This window comes from Rhinoderma darwinii, chromosome 1 (assembly GCF_050947455.1).
Source record: "Rhinoderma darwinii isolate aRhiDar2 chromosome 1, aRhiDar2.hap1, whole genome shotgun sequence".
NCBI classification, from domain to species: domain Eukaryota; kingdom Metazoa; phylum Chordata; class Amphibia; order Anura; family Rhinodermatidae; genus Rhinoderma; species Rhinoderma darwinii.
Genome location: NC_134687.1, coordinates 300,502,458 through 300,524,147, shown reverse-complemented (window position 1 = coordinate 300,524,147; position 21,690 = coordinate 300,502,458). Strand labels below are relative to the sequence as shown.

General features: G+C 43.6%; 1 protein-coding gene across 1 annotated transcript in view; it reads left to right on the top strand.

The window, feature by feature from the left end:
• Nucleotides 1–3,813: 3,813 nt before the first annotated feature.
• The window catches only part of MAP1S (microtubule associated protein 1S), a 95,827-nt gene continuing 77,950 nt past the window's right edge, over nucleotides 3,814–21,690 (top strand). The window contains exon 1 of the mRNA XM_075825426.1: nucleotides 3,814–4,022. Coding sequence (XP_075681541.1) covers nucleotides 3,908–4,022 — 115 coding nt within the window. The 5' untranslated portion in view covers nucleotides 3,814–3,907. The remainder of the gene's footprint in view (nucleotides 4,023–21,690) is intronic.

Genomic DNA, 21,690 nt, shown 5'->3' with positions numbered 1-21,690 from the left:
AATTTACAAATTAAATTTTTTTTGCAGAAAATACATTAGAATCTATTTTTTTCCTGTAACAGGTTTTACAAGAGAAACGCAACTCAAGCTTTATTGCCCAGATTCTGCAGTTTTTAGAAATACCCCACATGTAGCCCTTGTGTGCTATTGGACTGAAGCACAGGCCTCGGAAGCAAAGGAGCATCTAGTGGATTTTGGGGCCTCCTTTTTATTAGAATATATCTTAAGTACCATATCAGGTTTGAAGAGGTCTTGTGGTGCCAACACAGTGGAAGCGCCCCCAACAAGACACCTTTTGCCACCATTTGGCAAACTACACCCCTCAAGAAATTTATCTAGAGGTATAGTAAGCATTTTGACCCACAGGTTTTTTGCTGAATGTAATGGAATTAGGACATGAAAATTAAAATCTAAATTGGCCGCTGACATCTATGCGTGCACGCTTCCGTGTTGTACAGCAGAATATCTGCTAATGAATTAATATCGCTGGCATCCTAGCCAGAATGACCAAGTTACAAACCCCTGATGATATGTATAGAAACGCGTAGGGTCAGGTTAGTGAGGGATCATAGCGTAGGGAACAGTGGCATTGTTGTGTACCTTAGCACCAGGAGATTTAGGAGCGGTAACTGCAGGCTCCGGTGTGTTTTAGGGTCTAATCCACTGTTACACCAATGTTGAAACGTTGATCCCATATTTTGCATCTTTCAAGTATACCCAGTCAGAGAGGGTTCACAAACGAACCAGGACTTGGAGTATGTGTTTAATACGTTTTTAATGCACACGGTGGGGCTTTTCACAGTGGTGACTATACCCCTGTTTTTAGAGAGTTATGAAATAAAATTTATACGTTTTACTCATATATCACTTCAGTGAATTACAATTTCCTATGCTTTGTGGGAGCACAAGTTAATATATATCGAAGAAATACAGTGAATTATAGTAAGCATTTTGACCCACAGGTTTTTTGCTGAATGTAATGGAATTAGGACATGAAAATTAAAATCTAAATTTTTTTTAATTTTTACAAGAAATAAAGGAGAAAAAGCACCCCTGCATTTGAAAAGCAATTTCTCCCGATTTCGGCAATTCCCCATATGTGGTAATAAACTGCTGTTTCGACACACGGCAGGGCTTAGAAAGCAAGGAGCACCATTTGGCTTTTGGAGCTCAAATTTAGCTGTAATGATTTGTGGCACCATGTTGACTTGCAAAGCCCCTGAGGGACCAAAACATTGAAACCTCCCCAAAAGTGACCCCATTTGGCAAACTACACTCCTCAAGGAGTTTATCGTAGAGTATAGTGAGCATTTTGACCTGACAGGTTTTTTGCTGAATTTAGTGGAATTAGGCGGTGAAAATGAAAATCTAATTTTTTTCGGATAAAATGTAGTTTTAGCTCAGATTTTATCATTTTCACAATAGATGAAGGAGAAAAAGCACCCCAACATTTGTATATCAAACTCTACTGAGCACAGCAATAGCCCATATGTGTAATAAACTGCTTTTTGGACATGGCAGGACTTAGGCTGGGTTCACACGACATATTTTCAGACGTAAACGAGGCGTATTATGCCTCGTTTTACGTCTGAAAATACGGCTACAATACGTCAGCAAACATCTGCCCATTCATTTGAATGGGTTTGCCGACGTACTGTGCAGACGACCTGTCATTTACGCGTCGTCGTTTGACAGCTGTCAAACGACGACGCGTAAATTGACTGCCTCGGCAAAGAAGTGCAGGACACTTCTTTGCAACGTAATTTGAGCCGTTCTTCATTGAAGTCAATGAAGAGCAGCTCAAGATTTACGAGCGTCAAAGACGCCTCGCATAATGCGAGGAGGAGCTTTTACGTCTGAAACGACGCAGCTGTTTTCTCCTGAAAACAGTCTGTCTTTTCAGACGTAAAAGCCACTTCTCGTGTGCACATACCCTTAGAATGAAAGGAACACCATTTAGATTTTGGAGCACAGATTTTGCTGGAATAGTTTTCAGGTTCCATGTCACATTTATTGAGCCCCTAACGTACCAGTACAATGGAAACCCCCCATATGGTCGTAAGCTGCTGTATAGGCACAGAAGGGAAGAGTCACCATTTGGCTTTTGAGAACAGCTTTTGCTGGAATATTTTTCGGGCACAATGTTGTGTTTGCAGAGCCCATGAGGTACAACCCTCAAGGCATTTATATCGGGGTTGTAGTGAGCATTTGGACCCCACAGGAGTTTTCCAAAATTAGACGCAAAGCATACATTTTCACAATTATGTCATTTCAGTGCCCAATATGTTGTGCCCAGCTTGTGTTAACGGAGACACTCCGCCCATAACTTGTTATGCAGGTTCTCCTGGGTATTGCAATACCCCACATGTGGCCATTATCTGCTGCCTGGGCACACGGCAGGGCTCAGTAGTGAAGGAGCGCCATTTGGCTTTTGGAGCACAGATTTTGCTAGAATGGTTTTCAGGTACCATGTCACATTTGCAAAGCCCATGAGGTACCAGTACAATGGAAACCCCCAAAAAGTTACCTCATTATGGAAACTACACGCCTCAAGGAATTTATTTAGGGGGTGTGGTAAGTAGTTTGATCCCACATTTTGTGGAATACATGCATAACCGCTGCACACATGCGTCATTTATAGGACATTTTGGTTCGTATTCAGTACATGAAACTGAGGAAATGTACTTCAATTATTATTGCACTGTTTCTCTTGTGTTCAAAATTACTCCCCTTTAGGCCGTAATCTGCTGTTTGGCAACACAATGGGACTCAAAAGCAAAGGAATACCCTCTGTCTTTCGGGACATAAATTGAATGCACATATGGAATATATATGACATTAGGAGCTTCCTCAGGGACAGAGTTTCCTGGCAGAGTGCTTCCTGAACACAGCGGTGCTGCCTGCGGCCCTGTGCAGGTAACTCCAGTGTTACTGGATATTCCCGATGTATACGTTTAATGTATACCTGTGACAGATGCCATACAGTGGAATCTTTCACCCATAGGCTCCTATATTAATAAAACATAAACCGCATAGTATTGTTTGCGGGATTCCTCAGGATGAAAGCGTAGTCTACTACGCTATTCCACCCTTAAAATAGGTATACTGACATATACTAACCCGATGGAGGCCAAAAGGTCACTTTTTTTGGCCTGCGTGGGGCTAATGGAGCCATAGGGACAGAATTATTGTGTACCACAGGAGATTTCCCGAAGCACATTATAAACATAGTTCAGAAAGGAGATGTGAAGAGGGCCTTAGATTATGTGCTAGTGCAGACGCGATGTTTCGATTAAAAACTGAAATAATTTATTAAAATAAAACTGTTCTAAGAAAAAGTGTCAGTGATATCAAACAAGCAGATCACATCTTTCATTTTTAAACCTGGTCTGGAAAAATGAAATATGATTGTTATGGCAGTACCAGAATTAAGTCATAGGGAACACTGACGTGTTACAACAGTTTGCATAAATCGTGTCAGTGCTGACCATAGCAACCAGTCAGATTTCAGCTTTGATTTCTCAAGAGAAGGTTTGAAAATAAAAACCGTGATCTAATTGGTTGTTATAGGAAACAGACACTTTGCATAAAATCCTCATTCAAACTATGTCGCCCGTGCTGTCTCGAGTAACAAGCTATTTCAGACACACATGGCGTAAATTCATGTAATTGACTGTAATGATCGGCAGAACATCACTCTGAAGTCTCAGTTTAGAAACCGCAGACCAGGCAGCCTCAGAGGGACGGTACTCATAAACCGTTCACTGTGTGAACGCCCTGAGCAGCTGAGGGTCGTGTGTGTCAGTATACAGGGGGCGTAACCGGGGCCTCAGTGGGCGTGTTCTGGTCCCCGGCTGCCGCTGACTTCATTCTCCGTCCAGCTTTGCGTGTTGATGTCACTTGCAAGATGGCGGCTACTCGGGCGGGTCCCGGGCATCCGTGCTGCACGAGTCTTGTGCTATGTGGGCAGTTGTATCGGGGACCCGGCCTGGTGAGGCGGGTAGCGAGTGAGCTGAAGAGAGGTGAGAACCTGGGGTGGAGCCGGGTGTGACTGGCGCGGTGATGGCTCGCACATATTCGCTCGCCTCCTCCAGTACAGTACACATATAGCGTTATTCTTTAGTGTATGCATGTAAAATGACGTGCTCCCCATATTACTTGACTCTCATGCACCCCGTTTCATGCATGCTATAGGTTCATGTAGGTTCTGTTAGAAGTGAAGTGACTTTGGAGAGGTCGCACTATGTCAATACAGTTGCTTGGCTGGAGTGCAGGCACGACGGTGTGAATGCGGTGACGGTGTGAATGTGTGTTTATTCAGGTGTCTGAATTTCCTTGTAATGAAGTGTGACTCGTTCTTTATCCATCGATAGACGCAATGATAGAAGTGGAAATCCAATAAAAAGGATCTTGGTGTCCAGAAGACATCCTCTATAAGAGTGGTTATCCCCATTGGCAAAGCTCAGATGTCACTGAAAATCTCATATCAAATTCTAAAGCCCTGTTCACACAGTTTTTTGCAGGCAGAAAAAAAACTGCTTCAGGAATTCTGAGGCAGATTTTAACCTGGCTGTGCTCTTTTGCTGCAGTTTTGGTGTCCCCTTTTTGCCTGCTGCCATTGAAGCTAATGCAAGGACCACGGGTGAAAATTGTTCAAACTAGCTGTTTTTTTTTTTGTTATGTTTGCCTCCAGAGTTGAAAACTGCTGCAAGAAAGAGGACATGCTGCTCTCCCCCCCCCCCCCCCCCCCCCACGAGCGCCTAAACGCCACCTGGTGAAAAAAAACGCATCTTCCTTCCATTGAAATCCAATGGGAGGCAATTTTGACCGTTTTCTGGTGCTTATTCCGATGCGGTTTCCGAATCAAAACCAGCTCCAAAAAAATTGTGTGTGAACAAGGCCTATGCAAACTGTTGTTGTTGTTAGTGGTACTTTGTTTTTTCTGAGATCTCTGAGCCGTGCTGTAGGTAAGGCTATGTTCACACGGGGTATTTTGCCGAGTTTTTGGACGCAAAACTCGGCAAAAACGGCCCGAGAACGCCTCCCATTGATTTCAATGGGAGGCGTCGGCGTCTTTTTCCCGCGAGCAGTAAAACTGCCTCGCGGGAAAAAGAAGCGACATGCCCTATCTTCGGGCGCTTCCGCCTCTGACCTCCCATTGACTTCAATGGGAGGCAGGAGAAAGCGTATTTCTCGCTGTTTTATGCCCGCGGCGCTCAATGGCCGCGGGCGAAAAACGGCGCGGTAATCGCCGCGAAAATCGGCGTGCAGGGAGAGGAATATCTGCCTCAAAGTTCCAAACAGAATTTTGAGGCAGATATTCCTCCCCCAAAATACTCCGTGTGAACATAGCCTTAAGGCTATGTTCACACGGAGTATTTTGGGGGAGGAATATCTGCCTCAAAGCTCCAAACGGAATTTTGAGGCAGATTTTCCTCCCCCAAAATACTCCGTGTGAATAGCAATTATCGCGCCGTTTTTCGCCCGCGGCCATTGAGCGCCGCGGGCATAAAACACGCTTTCTCCTGCCTCCCATTGAAGTCAATGGGAGGTCGGAGGCGGAAGCGCCCGAAGATAGGGCATGTCGCTTCTTTTTCCCGCGAGGCAGTTTTACTGCTCGCGGGAAAAAGACGCCGACGCCTCCCATTGAAATCAATGGGAGGCGTTCTCGGGCCGTTTCTGCCGAGTTTTGCGACGCGGTTTCCGCGTCAAAAAACTCGGCAAAAGACCCCGTGTGAACATAGCCTAAAGGCTGTGTTCACACAGTTTTTTGCAGGAAGAAAATTCTGCCTCAAAATTCCGTTTGGGATTTTGAGGCAGATTTTGTCCTTCCTGCACGTCGTTTGCAGCGATTTTCCCGGCGTTTTTCGCCCGCGGCCATTGAGTGCTATGGGCAAAAAACTCAGCGAAATACGCTCTGTCTGCCTCCCATTGATGTCAATAGGAGGACAGAGGCGTAAACGCGCGAAGATAGGGCATGTCCCTTGTTTTTCCCCACGAGACGTTTTTTCCGTCAGTCAGTACACACAGGGTTTTTTTGACCCGGAAACCGCGTCGGAAAACGTACCAAAAAACGAAAATGCCTCCCATTGATTTCAATAGGCGGAAACGTTTTTTCCCCACAAGCGGAAAAAAAAGCTTGCGGGAAAAAGAAACGACATGCCCTATCTTTGGGCGTTTACGTCTCTGACCTCCCATTGACATCAATGGGAGGCAGAGGAAGCGTATTGCGTGGCGTTTTTTGCCTGCGGCGCTCAACGCCCGCGGGTTAAAAACGCCGCCATAATAGGCGTGCAGGCAGAGCAAAATCTGCCTCAAAATTCCAAATGGAATTTTGAGGCAGATTTTCTCCTTGCAAAAAAACTGTGTGTGAACCCAGCCTAATGGGGAACTATCCTTTAAACTTCTGATAGATTTCTGGTGGCTCAGCTGAGTATTTCTGTCCTTTTTGTTTTAGCAATCGGTGGGGGTCTCCGCACTCAGGCACCCTCTAATATTCTTCTGACATAGGTTTACTTTAAGGCTACATTCACACATTGCAGAATTTTGTGCAGAAAATCTGCATTAAAATCCGCATCTAAGGGCTTATTTAGACGAACGTGATATACGTCTGTGCAACGCGCGTGATTTTCACGCGCCTCGCACGGACCTATGTCTATGAGGCCGTGCAGACAGTCCGTGATTTTCACGCAGCGTATGTCCGCTGCGTGAAACGCACGACTTGTCCTATATTTGTGCGTTTCTCGCGCATCACTCACCCATTAAAGTCAATGGATGCATGAAAATCACGCGCAGCACACTCAAGCACTTCCGTGTGACGCCCGTCATTCGCGCAACAGCAGTAAAAACTATGTATGTTTGTAAACAGAAAAGCACGTGGTGCTTTTCTGTTTTCATTCAGAGTGTCATAATGATGGCGGCCGCGTGAAAATCACGCAGCCACGCATCATACGCTGCTGACACACGGAGCTGTTAAGTACCTTTTGCGCGCACAAAAGGCACACGCTCGTGTGAATCCGGCCTAATTTTTTTTTTTTAATGCGTCTTGAGGTGCGGTTTTTACTCTTTGGTGCATTTTTATGTTGTGGATTTTGGCGCGTTCTCTAAAACTAGTCAGATAAAATTCACAAGGGAAATGCAATATATATTTACATGTTGTGGATTTTAAAATATGCATCGCAGGTCAATTTACGTGCAGAAAAAATCTGCAACATGCAGATGAGGTTTCTTGAAAAATCCTTTGTTTGTACTGTATTACCCTACAGATTTGTCACATTAAAATATGCGCTGCAAAGCCGCACGTAATACGCCTCGTGTGCATTTGGCCTGAAAGGGTTGACACAACTAGTCAACCTTTTTTCAAAAAGTTGCCACCCTGGCAACCGGCTGATGGCTGTAGGTTTGGATGTGGAAATCCCCAGTGAGTAGCTGACGTTGTTGGTGAATGCTTTGAGCGGCTGCATGTTTCCCCGCTGTAGGGAGAATGTCGTATTACATAATGCCCGTTCAAATGAATAGACGCCATGTGATATAAGAGTGTGAGCTGCTCTTTTCAGTCGCTCACTATTCTGACTAATTGTGGCAAGCGATTTGGAGGACCCCCTACTCTTTAACCCCTACCCGCTTCTTGACGTACTATTCCGTCGTGGTAAGCACATTGTTTGATCTCCATGACCTAATGGTACATCACGGGAGGATCGGCCATTTCGTCCGTCCTCCCGACTCATGCAGGAGCTGTGAGAACTGCTGTCTTGTACAGCGGTTGCCGCAGCTCCTACATTGGGACCGATCGTGGTGTCCCCGTTGATTAACCACTTAGAAGCCGCGTTCAATAGCTATCGCGGCTTCCTAGGGGTTAAGCCACCATCGACGGCTTGCTACATGATAGCGGGCGGCGATGGTTGCTATGGCAACCGGAGGCCTAATAATGGCCTCCAGCTATGCCATTTACGGAAGCCTAGTGGGTCCTGACAGTCAGGACCCACTATGCTTGCTGTCAGTGAGTAGCTGACAGCTCTAATATACTGCACTATGCATGTAGTGCAGTATATTAGAATAGCGATGAGGGCCTCCTGCCCTCAAGTCCCCTAGTGGGACAAAGTAAAAAAAAGCTGTGTAAAAATAAAAGTTTAAAAGTAAAAATCCCCCTTTTTTCCTTTCTCTCTGTCCTTTTATTATTAAAATAAACTATACATAATTGGTATCGCAGCGTCCGTAACGGCCTGAACTACGTAAGTATATCATTATATATCTTGCGCGGTGAACGGCGTAAAAGAAAATAAAAAAACATTCCAAAAAATGGAATAAAAAGAGATCAACAAGTCGCATGTACCTAAAAATGGTTCTGATCGAAACTACAGTTCGTTACGCAAAAAACAAGTCCTCGCACGTTTTTCCTGATAGAAAAATAAAAGTTCTGTCGCTTAGAATAAAGAAACACTTTTTTGTAAAAAGTATTTTATTGTGCAAACGCCATAAGACATAAAAAAAACCTATAAACATATGGTATCGCCGTAATCGTATCGCCCCGCAGAATAAAGTGAATGTCATTTATAGCGCACGGTGAACGCTGTAAAAAAAAAAATAGAATACAAAAACAATAGTAGAATTGCTGTTTTTTAGTCACCACGTCTAAATAGAATTTAAACTGATAAAAAAAAAATTGCATGCACCCCATGGAAACTACAATGAATTCCTCAAGGGGTCTAGTTTCCATAATGGGGTAACTTTTATGGGGTTCCCTTCCACTGGTACCTCAGAAGCTCTGCAAATGTGACATGGCGCCCAGAAACCAATCCAGCAAAATCTACATGCCAAATCGCGCTCCTGCCTTTCTGAGCCCTGCCGTTTGTCCAACCAGCAGTTTGACCACATATGGGGTATTGCTGTAATCGGGAGAAATTGCTTTAATAAATGTTGGGGTGCTTTTTCGCCTTTATTCCTTGTCAAAATTAAAAATTAGATTTTCAATGGCACAGCCTAATTCCACAAAATGCAGCAAAACACCTGTGTGGTCTAAATGGCCACTATACTGCTCGATAAGTTCCTTGAGGGGTGTAGTTTGCCAAATAGGTTCACTTTTGGGGGGTTTCCACTTTTTTGGCACCACAAGACCTCTTCAAACCGGACATGGAGCCTTATAAAAAGGAGGCCTCAAAATCCACTAGGTGCTGCTTTTGAGGCCGGTGCTTCAGTCCATTACCACACTAGGGCCACATGTGGGATATTTCTCAAAACTGCAGAATCTGGGCAATAAATATTAAGTTGGGTTTCTCTGGTAAAACCTTCTGTTTTACAGAAGAAAATGGAATAAAAAGGATTGTCTGACAAAAAAAAAAAATTTTTGTACATTTCCCCTCTACTTTGCCTTAAATTCCTGTGAAACACCTAAAGGGTTAAGAAACGTTCTAAATGCTGTTTTGAATACTTTGAGGGGTCTAGTTTCTAAAATTGGGTGTTTTATGGGGGGTTCTAATAGGCCCCTCAAAGCCACTTCAGAACTGAACTGGTACCAAAAAAAAAAAAAGTGGCTCTGAAATTTTATTCAAAATATGAGAAATTGCTGCTTATGTTCTAAGCCTTGTAACGTATCCTAGAAAAATAAAAGAATGTTCAAAAAATGATGCCAACATAAAGTAAACATATGGGAAATGTGAACTAGTAACTATTTTGGGTGGTATAACCCTCTGTCTTACAAACAGATACATTTAAATTCCGAAAACTGCTATTTTTCACAAATAAACACTGAATACATCGACCAAATTTTACTACTAACATAAAGCCCAATGTCTCACGAGAAAACAATCTCAGAATCGCTTGGGTAGGTATAAGTATTCCGATGATATTACCACATAAATTGAAATATGTCAGATTTGAAAAATGGGCTCTGAGCCTTAACCCCTTAAAGGCATGGTGTTGCCATAAAAACATGTTTTTTTTTTTAAAATTAAACATTTAGTGTGTGGGTGATTAAACATTGTTCAAATTTTTTTTTTTTTTTTTGGCACGAGCCATGTAATATTATAAATTATTTCTAATTTATAATACTACCCATTTTTGGCCACTAGATGGGGCTGTTCCCAAAATTGCAGCATTGCAACATTGGGTTAAAAGCCCTCGCTCTAGTGAGCTCTCAGCATCCCCCCCTCCTTTATCCTGGCTAGTGCCGGGATAAACGAGGGGTTTGAAAGGTTTAACCTGCTACACTGCGTGTCGCCATTTTTTGAGGTAACCCACAGTGTAGTAGGTTTACATATAGTAGTAAACACACACAAACACTAACATACATTGAAATCTCTTACCTGCTCCTGCCGCCGTGGCTCCCTCTGGCCCGTCCGCTCCGTTTGCTGCCGCTGTTCCATGTGCACAAGTCCGGAAGCCGCGACCGGAAGTAGTAATATTACAGTCCGGCCGCGACTTCCGGTCCACAGGAAAATGGCGCCGGACGGCGCCAATTTCGAATAGGACTGTGTGGGAGCGGCGCATGCGCAGTTCCCACACAGACGCCGTACACGGACGTGAATGGGACGGGAGCCGTTCGCAGTCCCTATGGGACTGTGGCTGCCGTACTCCATGTCTGTGTGTGTCGTTAATCGACACACACAGAAATGGAACAAAAAATGGCAGCCCCCATAGGGAAGAAAAAGTGTAAAAATAAGAAAAAGTAAAACACAAACACACAAATGAATAAAAACGTTTTTATTAAAGCACTAACATCTTTAACATATAAAAAAAATTATTTGCCATGACACTGTTCCTTTAAGGACGCAGCCTAGTTTTGGCCTTAAGGCTCAGAGCCCATTTTTCAAATCTGACATATTTCACTTTATGTGGTAATAACGTCGGAATGCTTAAACCTACCCAAGCGATTCTGAGATTCTTTTCTCGTGACACATTGGGCTTCATGTTCGTGGTAAAATTTGGTAGATATATTCAGTGTTTATTGGTGAAAAATTGCTAAATGTAGAGAAAATTTTGAAAAAATTGAATTTTTCAGAATTTAAATGCATCTGCTTGTAAAACAGACGGTTATACCACCCAAAATAGTTACTAGTTCACATTTCCCATATGTCTACTTTAGATTGGCATCGTTTTTTGAACATTCTTTTATTTTTCTTGGACGTTGCAAGGCTTAGAACATAAACAGCAATTTCTCATATTTTTAAGAAAATGTCAAAAGCCTTTTTTTTAAGGTACCTCTTGAGTTCTGAAGTGGCTTTGTGGGGCCTATGTATTAGAAACCCTGATAAAACACCCCATTTTAAAAACTAGACCCCTCAAAGTATTCAAAACAGCAGTTAGAAAGTTTTTTTTAACCCTTCAGGCATTTCACAGGAATTAAAGCAAAGTGGAGGTGAAATTTGCAAATTTCATTTTTCTTGCTGAATTTCAATTTTATTCATTTTTTTTTTCTGTAACACAGAAGGTTTTACCAGAGAAACACTACTAAATATGTATTGTCCAGATTCTGCAGTTTTTAGAAATGTCCCACATGTGGCCCTACTGCGCTCGTGGACTAAAACACAAGCCCTAGAAGCAAAGAAGCACCTAGTGCATTTTGAGTCCTCTTTTTTATTAGAATATATTTTAGGCAGCATGCCAGGTTTGAAGAGGTGTTGAGGTGTCAAAACAGTAGGAATCCCCCAATAGTGACCCCATTTTGGAAACTACACCCCTCAAGGAATTCATTTAGGGTTGTTGTTACCATTTTGACCGCACAGTTTTTTCACAGCACGTATTTGAATTGGGCTCTGAAATGAAAAAAATGTCATTTTTTCCAATAAAATGTCATTTGTGATCAAAATTTCTTATTTTCACAGGGAACAAAATACCCCATTTTGTTGCCCAATTTGTCCTTAGTGTGGCAATACCCCATTTGTGGTGATAAACTGCCGTTTGGGCCCATGGGAGGGCTCAGAAGGAAAGGAGCGCTATATGTTTGTTGGAGTCCAGATTTTGTTGGATTGGTTTTCGGGTGCCATGTCGCATTTGCAGAGCCTCAGAGGTATCAAAGCAATGGAAACCCACCAAAAGTGACCCCATTTTGGAAACTACACCCCTCAAGGAATTCATTTATGGTTGTTGGTAGCATTTTGACCACACAGTTTTTTCACAGCACCTATTTCAATTGGGCTGTGACATTAAAAAAAGGACATTTTTTCCAATAAGATGTAATTTTTTACCAAAATTTCTTAATTTCACAGGGAACAAAATACTCAATTTTGTTGCCCAATTTCTCCTGAGTGCATCAATACCCCATTTGTGGCAATAAACTGCCGTTTGGGCCCATGGGAGGGCTCAGAAGGAAAGGAGCGCTATATGTTTGTTGGAGTCCAGATTTTGCTGGTTTGGTTTTCGGATGCCATGTTGCATTTGCAGAGCCCCAGAGGTATCAAAGCAATGGAAACCCACCAGAAGTGACCCCATTTTGGAAACTACACCCCTCAAGGAATTCATTTATGGGTAATGTGACCATTTAGACTCCATAGTTTCTTCACAGAACTTATTTGAATTGGGCTGGGAATGAAAACAAAATTATTTTTTTCAAATAATATGTCATTTTGGCTGAAAATTTCTTATTTTCACAAGACACAAAATACCCCATTCTGTTGCGCAATTTGTTCTGAGTGCCGCAATACCCCATTTGTTGTGATAAACTGCCGTTTGGGCCCATGGGAGGGCTCAGAAGGAAAGGACCACCATTTGGCCTACTGGGGATTTTCTAGTGCGAAGTCATGTATGCAGAAGCCCCTGAGGTACCAGTACAGTTGAAACCCGCAAGAAGTGACCCCGTTTTAAAAACTACACCCTTAAGGCATTCATCTAGAGGTGTAGTGAGCATTTTGACCGGAGACCTACACCCCATAAACTGTAATGTGGGTTCTCCCGGGTATGGCAATACCCTACAAGTGGCTGTTATCAGCTGCCTGGGCACACAGCAGGGCTCAGAGGGGAAAGACGAGGGGGGATAAGCTGTGCGGAGTGCATCAGGGTAAGTAAAATTGGGGTAAATTCTAAACCAAGGGATGTATGATAAATTTTTAAACACTTTCATACAGAGCTCTGGTTATTCGGGACACGTGTCACGTTGATATATTGTGTCATCCCTTATCGCTCTCTTATAGCAGACTTTGCACCTCTTTTGACTTTTTCCCTTCTTGCCAGTTTGGGGAACTTCTCCTGGAAAGTGTTGCCCTGGTACGATGCGTGTGGGCTCGCTTCCAGAAGTACTGGGTGCCCCCCCTTCTTGGTCCCTAAAGATTAGGTTCTTGATAATCACCTCTTGAAATTCCAGGAAAGTTCCCGTCTGGCCTGCACATCGACGTAGCATGTACGCATTGTACAATGCCATCTGTATGATGTGCCCGGCCAGCTTCTTATACCACACCGCATGGCGCTGTAGGGCTTCAGGGCTTGATCTTACAAGTCCATACCTCCCATGTACCTATTGTAGTCCAGGATGCAGTCTGGTTTGGGGGTGGCCTTTCCTTCATATATCCTAAACCTGTAGGTATACCCTGATGCACTCTCGCAGCTTATACATCTTCACGCCATACCTTACCCTCTTACCCGGCAGGTACTCGCGGAATTGAACCCTCCCTTTAAAATGTACCAGGGACTCATCAATAGAAATACACTTCTCTGGGGGGTATGCTTGGGAAAACCGGGCACTGGAACGGTCTAATAGGGGTCTCTCGGGGTGGGCACGGCTTATTATCAGTATAATGTAAGAAGCGAAGTATTGCCTCATTTATTTATTTTTTTAGGTTCCAGTTCAGTTCTGAAGTTGCTTTGAGGGGCCCATATATTAGAAACCCCTATCAAATACCCTATTTTAGAAACCAGACCCCTCAAAGTATTCACAACAGCATTTAGAAAGTTTATGAACCCTTTAGGTGTTTCACAAAAATTTAGAGCAAAGTAGAGGTGAAATTTACATTTATTTTTTTTTGTCAGAAAATCCTCTTTATACCATTTTTTTTATAACACAAAAGGATTTATCAGTGAAACGCACTCAATACTTATTGCCCAGATTCTGCAGTTTTGAGAAATATCCCACATGTGGCCCTAGTGCAGTAATGGACTGAAGCGCCGGCCTCCGAAGCAAAGGAGCACCTAGTGGATTTTGAGCCCTCCTTTTTATTAGGCACCATGTCCGGTTTGAAGAGGTCTTGTGGTGCCAAAACAGTGGAAACCCCCCAAAAGTGACCCCAATTTGGAAACTAGACCCCTTGAGGAATCCATTGTAGTTTTCTTGGGGTGCATGCGGCTTTTTGATCAGTTTTTATTCTATTTTTAGGTGGCGTTATAAATGACATATTCACTTTATTCTGCGGGGCGATACGATTACGGCGATACCATATGTTTATAGGTTTTTTTTATGTCTTATGGCGTTTGCAAAATAAAATACTTTTTGTAAACAATCATTCACTTTTTGTGTTACCTTATTCTAAGAGCCAGAACTTTTTTATTTTTCAATCAATAAAGCCGTGCGAGGACTTATTTTTTGCGTAACGAACTGTAGGTACATGTGACTTTTTGATCTCTTTTTATTCCATTTTTTGGGAGGTGAAGTGACCAAAGAATTGTGATTGTGGTTCGGTTTATTATTTTATTTTACGGCGTTCACCGTGCGGGATAAATAATGAAATAATTTTGTAGTTCAGGCCGTTACGGACACGGCGATACCAATTATGTATAGTTTATTTGTTTGTTTATATATTTTTATAAATAATAAAGGACTGATAAGGGAAAAAGGGGGATTTTTACTTTTATTACTTTTAAATCTTTTATTTTCTTATTTTTACACATCTTTTTTTTTTAAAATTTTTTAACTTTATTACTTTGTCCCACTAGGGGACATGAGGGCAGGAGGCCCTGATCGCTATTCTAATACACTGCACTACATGCGTAGTGCAGTGTATTAGAACTGTCAGCTACTCACTGACAGCAAGCATAGTGGGTCCTGACGTTGTCAGGACCCACTAGGCTTCCGTCTATGGCATAGCCGGACGCCATTGTTTGGTGTCCGGTTGCCATAGTCACCATCGCCGGCCGCTATCGCGTAGCAGGCCGGCGATGGCAGCTTAACCCCTAAAAAGCCGCGATCTCTATAGAACGCGGCTTTTAAGAGGTTAATCAGCGGGGACACAGCGATCGGTCCCCGCTGTAGGAGCTGTGACAGCTGCTGAACAAGACAGCAGCGTCACAGCTCCTGTATGTGTCGGGAGGACGGCCGAAACGGCCGTTACTCCCGAGACGTACTATTACGGCATGGAGCGCGAACGATACAGCTGCCATGACGTAATAGTACGTCAAGGAGCGGGAAGGGGTTAAAGGGGTTATCCAGCGCCATAAAATTATATGGCAATCATCCAAAACTCTATATTAAGTAACTTACTAATATACTTCTTACCAAAGTGTGATTGTTTGCGGATTGAGAATAGTTACGTGTTCCCAGAAGTCCTGTAGTTCATTCAGCAGTGATGACACCGTGTCGTGGGCCCACGTGACCAAGGGGGTTCTCTATGTTGGCGCGTCATCAAATCACATGACCGTTAGGGGGCTGGCACAGTGACTGTTGAGGAAGTAAGCCAGCCCCCTTCTTCCACTCCGCTGTCTCAGCATTACGCTACCCATCTCATGTATAACGTGGGCAGGGATAGAAGAGCACAGGGGATAGATGTGGATGATGGGATTTGGAGCTTTACAGTGCACGCTGAGGCTGCAAGTCCCACCTTTATTACTAGAAGATAACAAGCGGCTCTGGCATTACATGGTGGTGCTACAAGTAATGTAAACTTTGTTTTTTGCCATTCAAACTATTAGTAGCCATGCTTAAAGGTGTTTGCAGGTGGTTTTGTGGAATAGTTTTTTTGTTTTTTTTCGGGCTCCCTGGAAGGCCAAAACTAGGCTGCTTCCTTAAGGGGTTAATGTTCATGTACCCTTAGGCCTCGCTCACATGGAGTTCTTTGCAGGAGGAAAACTCTGCCTCAAAATTCCGTTTGGGATTTTGAGGCAGATTTTGTCCTTCCTGCACGTCGGTTTGCCGCGATTTTCCGCTCTTGCCCATTGAGTGCTATGGGCAAAAAACTGCGCAAAATACACTTTCTCTGCCTTCCGTTGATGTCAATGGGAGGTCAGAGGCGTAAATGTGCGAAGATTGGTCAGAAAGGGGGGGACATGCCCTATCGGAGTCATACACTTCTCATTGTTCCAGCCCAGCTTTTCACTGCACAATCACACTGTAGTAATAGGCTGGAACAATGAAGTGTATGACGCTGATTGGTCACTGATTGGTCAGCGTCATATACTCCTCTGTACAACGCCCAAGCTGGAGTTCAGACTTTTTTTTTTTTTCTTTTTTAATCATATTGCTTTTAATATATTAACCTAAATTTTATTCATTTGTGTTCTCGTGTTCTACTTTTTACTTACTTTTACTTCTCTATGGGGGCTGCCATTTTTTTTTCATCTCTGTATGTGTCGATCAACGACACATACAGAGATGGAATACGGCACATACAACCCCATAAAGAATGTAAACAGGAGCCGTTCCATTTACTGCAGCGTACGCCATCTGTGTGGGAACGGCGCATGCGCCGCTCCTACGCAGACCAAAACGAAACTCGTTCTCAGAGCGAAATACGGCGCCATTTTTATGTGGACCGGAAGCCGCTGCCGGACAGTAAGATGACAACTTCTGGCCATATGTTCAAGGAAGCGAAGGCGCAAGGAATAGGAACGGAGGCGGCAGAAGCAGGTAATTTATGTTCGTGTTATACTGTCTGCTGAGCCCTGTATCTAATCCTCCTACACTGTGCAGTTGCTCAGAAAATGGCGGCACACAGTGTAGGAGGTTTGAAGATGCAAGCCCCTCCTTCTCCTGGCACTAGCCAGAATAAGGGAGGGGGATTGTGTAAGGACACTAGAGGAGAATTTGTCTACCCCAAATTTGCACCATAAAGCAATGAGGTTGCTTTACCACATTGACCATGCTGCAATTTTTGGAATTACTCCCTCTAGGCTCATCACATGGAAATGTTATAAATTAGAATCTATCCTGTGAAAAAAAATTAAAACACCGTGTAATCACTTAAATAATTGTTTAACAAAAAAATAAAAAATTTCTAGCGACACATTCCCTTTAAGTTTCAGGTCTTTACCATTTGGCCTCTCACCTGCCCCCAGAATCTTCACTAAAATATGGCAGAAGTCACTGCTTATCTTCATCAGAAGAAAATCCTAATTATTTGGAACAAAAATTGAGTTCCCATTTAAGAACGACTCGGCACCTATTGTCATCACTGGGCTGACTGATCAACTGCAGGTTCTAAACCACATCGCCTCAACTATCATCCAGGAAGACTCTCTGCGTAGACTCTGGCCACGCCTGGATGACTCCCCACAATGTAGACTACTTCTTCGATGCAGAGACAGTTTTCTTGGATGAGTGCTGAGGTGATGTGGTGAAGGACCTGTGTCCGGAAATGTGAAGACAGCGTGATCTCACGATTGAAGCTGAAATCGCACTTTGCAGGGGAGTGGAGAAACTGTATGATGCTGATTGGACCGCATCATACAGATAACACAAATACCGCCCGCAGGAAGACTGCTTCTTTGGCTAGTTTAGCCTTATTTGCATATTCAGAAAGAGAAAGCTCATAACTCTTAAAATAAACATTTTGGGACACAATTTGAACTAGCATCAGTGTGACAGCGCATATTCGGTTAGCTAGAAGGTTGGCCATTACTAAATTTCCCAAATGCTTCTCTGTAGGACATCAAACACCAGGAAAAACGCAAGGACAAATTGACACTTAATAGAAAAAAAAGCTACAAAATAATTCATGTAATAAACACGGTGAAAATGCTTAACTTATGTCATATTTTAAATGTTTTAAAACTGTGTGTGTGTGTCCCTAGACTGGCATAAGATACAACAGGCTACTTCCGGTTCCGGCGCTGCCATGCGAGGAGAGTGAAAAGGAGCTCTCCAGCCCTACATCATCCAAACCGACTGACATAGCCAGCAAACTTACGGTATTGACCGGGGAAAGACACACATCTCACCGGCAGATTGCGTGGAGTGTGGAGGAAGAGTCCCGACATAAGCGCGGCGGCCATAGCAACCCTCAAGGTACCTTCGGTGTGAGACGGCATAGACGCCATTAAAAGAGCAAACACAAAAAAAAAAAACAAAAAAAAACTCATACACCGAGCAGTGCTGACTGAGGAGAGGAGGCAGAGGGGCACGGAAGGCAGAGGGACACGGCGCGGGGTGCAACGGACAAGAGGTACGCGATTTGGCGCCAAAATTGCCGAAGCAGCATAGAGGAGAGAGGCCACGCCATCTTGCAGGTTGGGCGGAAGGAGTTACTAGCGCGCAGATAAGACGGCAAGAAACGCACTCATATACCTGGAATAAAAATAGAATCTGACACAGAAACATTTATTGTGAAGAACTCATAGCGATGCCACCGGTCACCAGAAAAGATAAGCAGACGGTGAGTCACCCATCGTCAGAACAAGAGGATGAAATGTCGGAGGGGGAAGGGGGAGGGGAGCCCTCGACCTCGACCTCAATGAAGATTGATTATAAAAGACTGGCCATGGAAGTGGCTAAACGAATTACGCCTGATATACAGGACACTCTAGCCAGTACTATATCAGCCTCTTTGAAGGAGATACAGGCGGACCTTGTGCAACATGGTACACGACTAGATGAGGTGGAGCAGCGAATCTCGATGCTGGAAGATGAGGCAGCAGAGACTCATGGCACACTGCAGGAGCTGGTAGCAGAGAAGGGAAAAATGCTGGCCAAAATAGATGATCTGGAGAACAGATCAAGGCGAAATAACGTCCGGGTGGTGGGAATACCAGAAACAGTGCCGGCAACGCATTTAAAAAACATTTGTGAATATGACCTCCCGAAGATGCTGAACATGGATGGACCGTGCAAGGTGGAAAGAGCGCACAGGGTGGGCCCAGACAAACAAAAGCTGACGCAGCCGCAAGGTCAGATGCAGAGGGCAAGACAAGTCATCGTTCGTTACTTGGATTACTCTGACAAGGAAGCGCTGTTACGTCAGTACAAGACCAGAAGAGGGCCGGTAAAATTAAACGGGGTCACAGTCCTGTTATTTGGAGACTACTCAGCGGAAGTCTCGAAGAAAAGAAAATTGTTTAGTAAAATCTGCACAGCATTTCATCATCGAGGCATGAAGTTTCAGCTCCAGTACCCGGCGATTTTAAAAGTAACAACGCCAAGTGGCACATTGCAAGTCTATACGGATCATAGGGAAGCGGAAGCAGTATACAAGGACATACTCAAAGGTCCGGGATCTACCGCGGCAGAAAACAACCCCGCAAGAAGTGGAACGCAACAAGAGACGTCGCACCAGAAAGGACAACCGCCAAAAGAAAAAAGGCTGACGCAGACGCCGAGGCACTGATAACCTGGGCACACAGCCAGAAAATGGTGGACTGTCCGATTTATGGGAGTAGTGAGTAATACAGATGTTTAGCTCCAGATATATTTTGTTGACGAGATCTACCTCTGGGATAATTAAGGAGGGAAGTGGTAAAAAAAGGACGACAAAGTGGGATGTATAGATATATATCTGTGAATCCGGGAGATATGTTATGTTACAAATGTTAATCTAGTATGTGACAAAGAAAGTCAAGCTGCATAGGACAGATTTAAAAGTAGGTGAAAGAAGAACACATGGCAGAAAAAAGTGAAGTCAAAAGGAATAAAAACAGGGGGAAGGGAGGTTGTCAGAAGACAACAAAAAAAGTTAAATTGTTGGTTTATAATTGGAGTTTAAGGTGGAATGGTAGCCATATTGAAGGGAAGATTGTGAAGTGGTTCCTCCTAGGGGATGGGGATACATCAAATGATAACACAGGCACATATCATAAGAATCCTATATGAAAGTAGTAACATGGAACGTTAAGGGGCTCTTGTCCCCACACAAAAGGTCAATGGTTCTGAGACATCTGGGTAAAATGAAGGTAGATTTGGCCTTACTCCAGGAAACGCACCTGGAGGAAAAAGATTTCTTCAGGATGCGAAAATTTTGGGTGGGACAGGTATACGGCTCACCGGCGATAAAAAAAAAAAACGGGGTCCTGATTTTAATAAATAAAAATCTTGCCGCAACGATGTGCTCACAGGAGGTAGATTCGGAGGGACGCATGATGAGATTATTATTAGACACGCAATTGGGAGAGATCAGTGTCTATAATATATATGCACCCAACACAAATAACCGCACCTATTTCCAAACCCTGCAGACGACATTACTAGCGGACACGTGTGCAATGAAGTTAGTGGGAGGGGATTTCAACTCAGTACAATGTGTGGCTGAAGATAGGAAGAGAAGTAGTCAGACATCGGCATTAGGCACAGATGGTATTCTAGAGAAGTTTGCGCAAATTACACAAGTAACGGATGGGTGGAGATATAGTCATCCAGATGATAGGGAATACACCTATTACTCACCATACCATAAATCCTGGTCTAGGATAGATTACATATATCTGAGTCAACAACTATTACAGTACTTGGATCAAATAGACATCACTGACATGATCATTTCGGACCACGCGCCAGTGAGACTGGTACTGATAGATAAACATCCCAGGGGGGATTTCACGCAGTGGAGATTCCCAACTCATCTGGCGGAGGAGGAAGATTTCCAACAGAAGTTAAAAGGATGGTGGATGGAGTATTCGATAGATAATGCAGAACATGTCACTGACCAGGCACTTTATTGGGAAACAGCGAAAGCGGTATTAAGAGGGAGGCTCATATCATATGCAGCGTTTAGGAAAAAACAAACACAGCAGAAATTTAGAGAATGCAGTGACGAGCTTAGAGCTGCATACTCTGCCTTTCTGGCTGACCCTATAACAGGAAAAAAGCTAAAATGGATAGAGGCCAGAAGACATTTTGAGACATGGTTGGAAAACAAAGAAAGGTTTGGGAGATCACTTTATGAAGCCAAGCTTTTTAGGTATGGTAACAAAGCTGGAAAGATGCTAGCAGGGTTATCTAGAGGGTTCCGACCGCAGACACACATCACTAAAATGAAGGATAAGGAAGGCCAGATTCATTCGGACCCTAAGAAAATAAATGCTGTACTAGAGGAATTCTACCAGCAGCTATATACTTCCACAGCGGGACCTGGGGATTTACAAGGAAGCCAGTTTTTGGCTAATCTCCCCATGCCCACACTCACCCAGGAACAATTAGGGGAACTGAATGCATCTATCACGCAGGAAGAACTACAGCAGACGATTAAGACATTGGCAAATGGAAAGGCGCCGGGACCTGATGGTTACCCGGCGGAATTCTACAAAATATTGCAAGACCAGGTAACTCCTCCGTTACTAACATACTTTAATTCATTGTTAATGGGAGAAGGCATTCCTATAGCAGCAAACATGGCGTATATAAAAGTGTTGCCCAAAGAGGGGAAAGATTTGTTACTGCCGGGCTCCTATAGACCAATATCGTTAATTAACCAGGATCTTAAGCTAATCTCGAAAATCATGGCGACCAGACTGGCTCAGATAATGCCATTATTGGTGGGTCCCTCACAAGTGGGATTTATAAAAGGCAGGTCGGCAGTGACAAACATAAGAAAGGTACTGGGAGTCATGGACGGGATAAGGGCCGAGGTA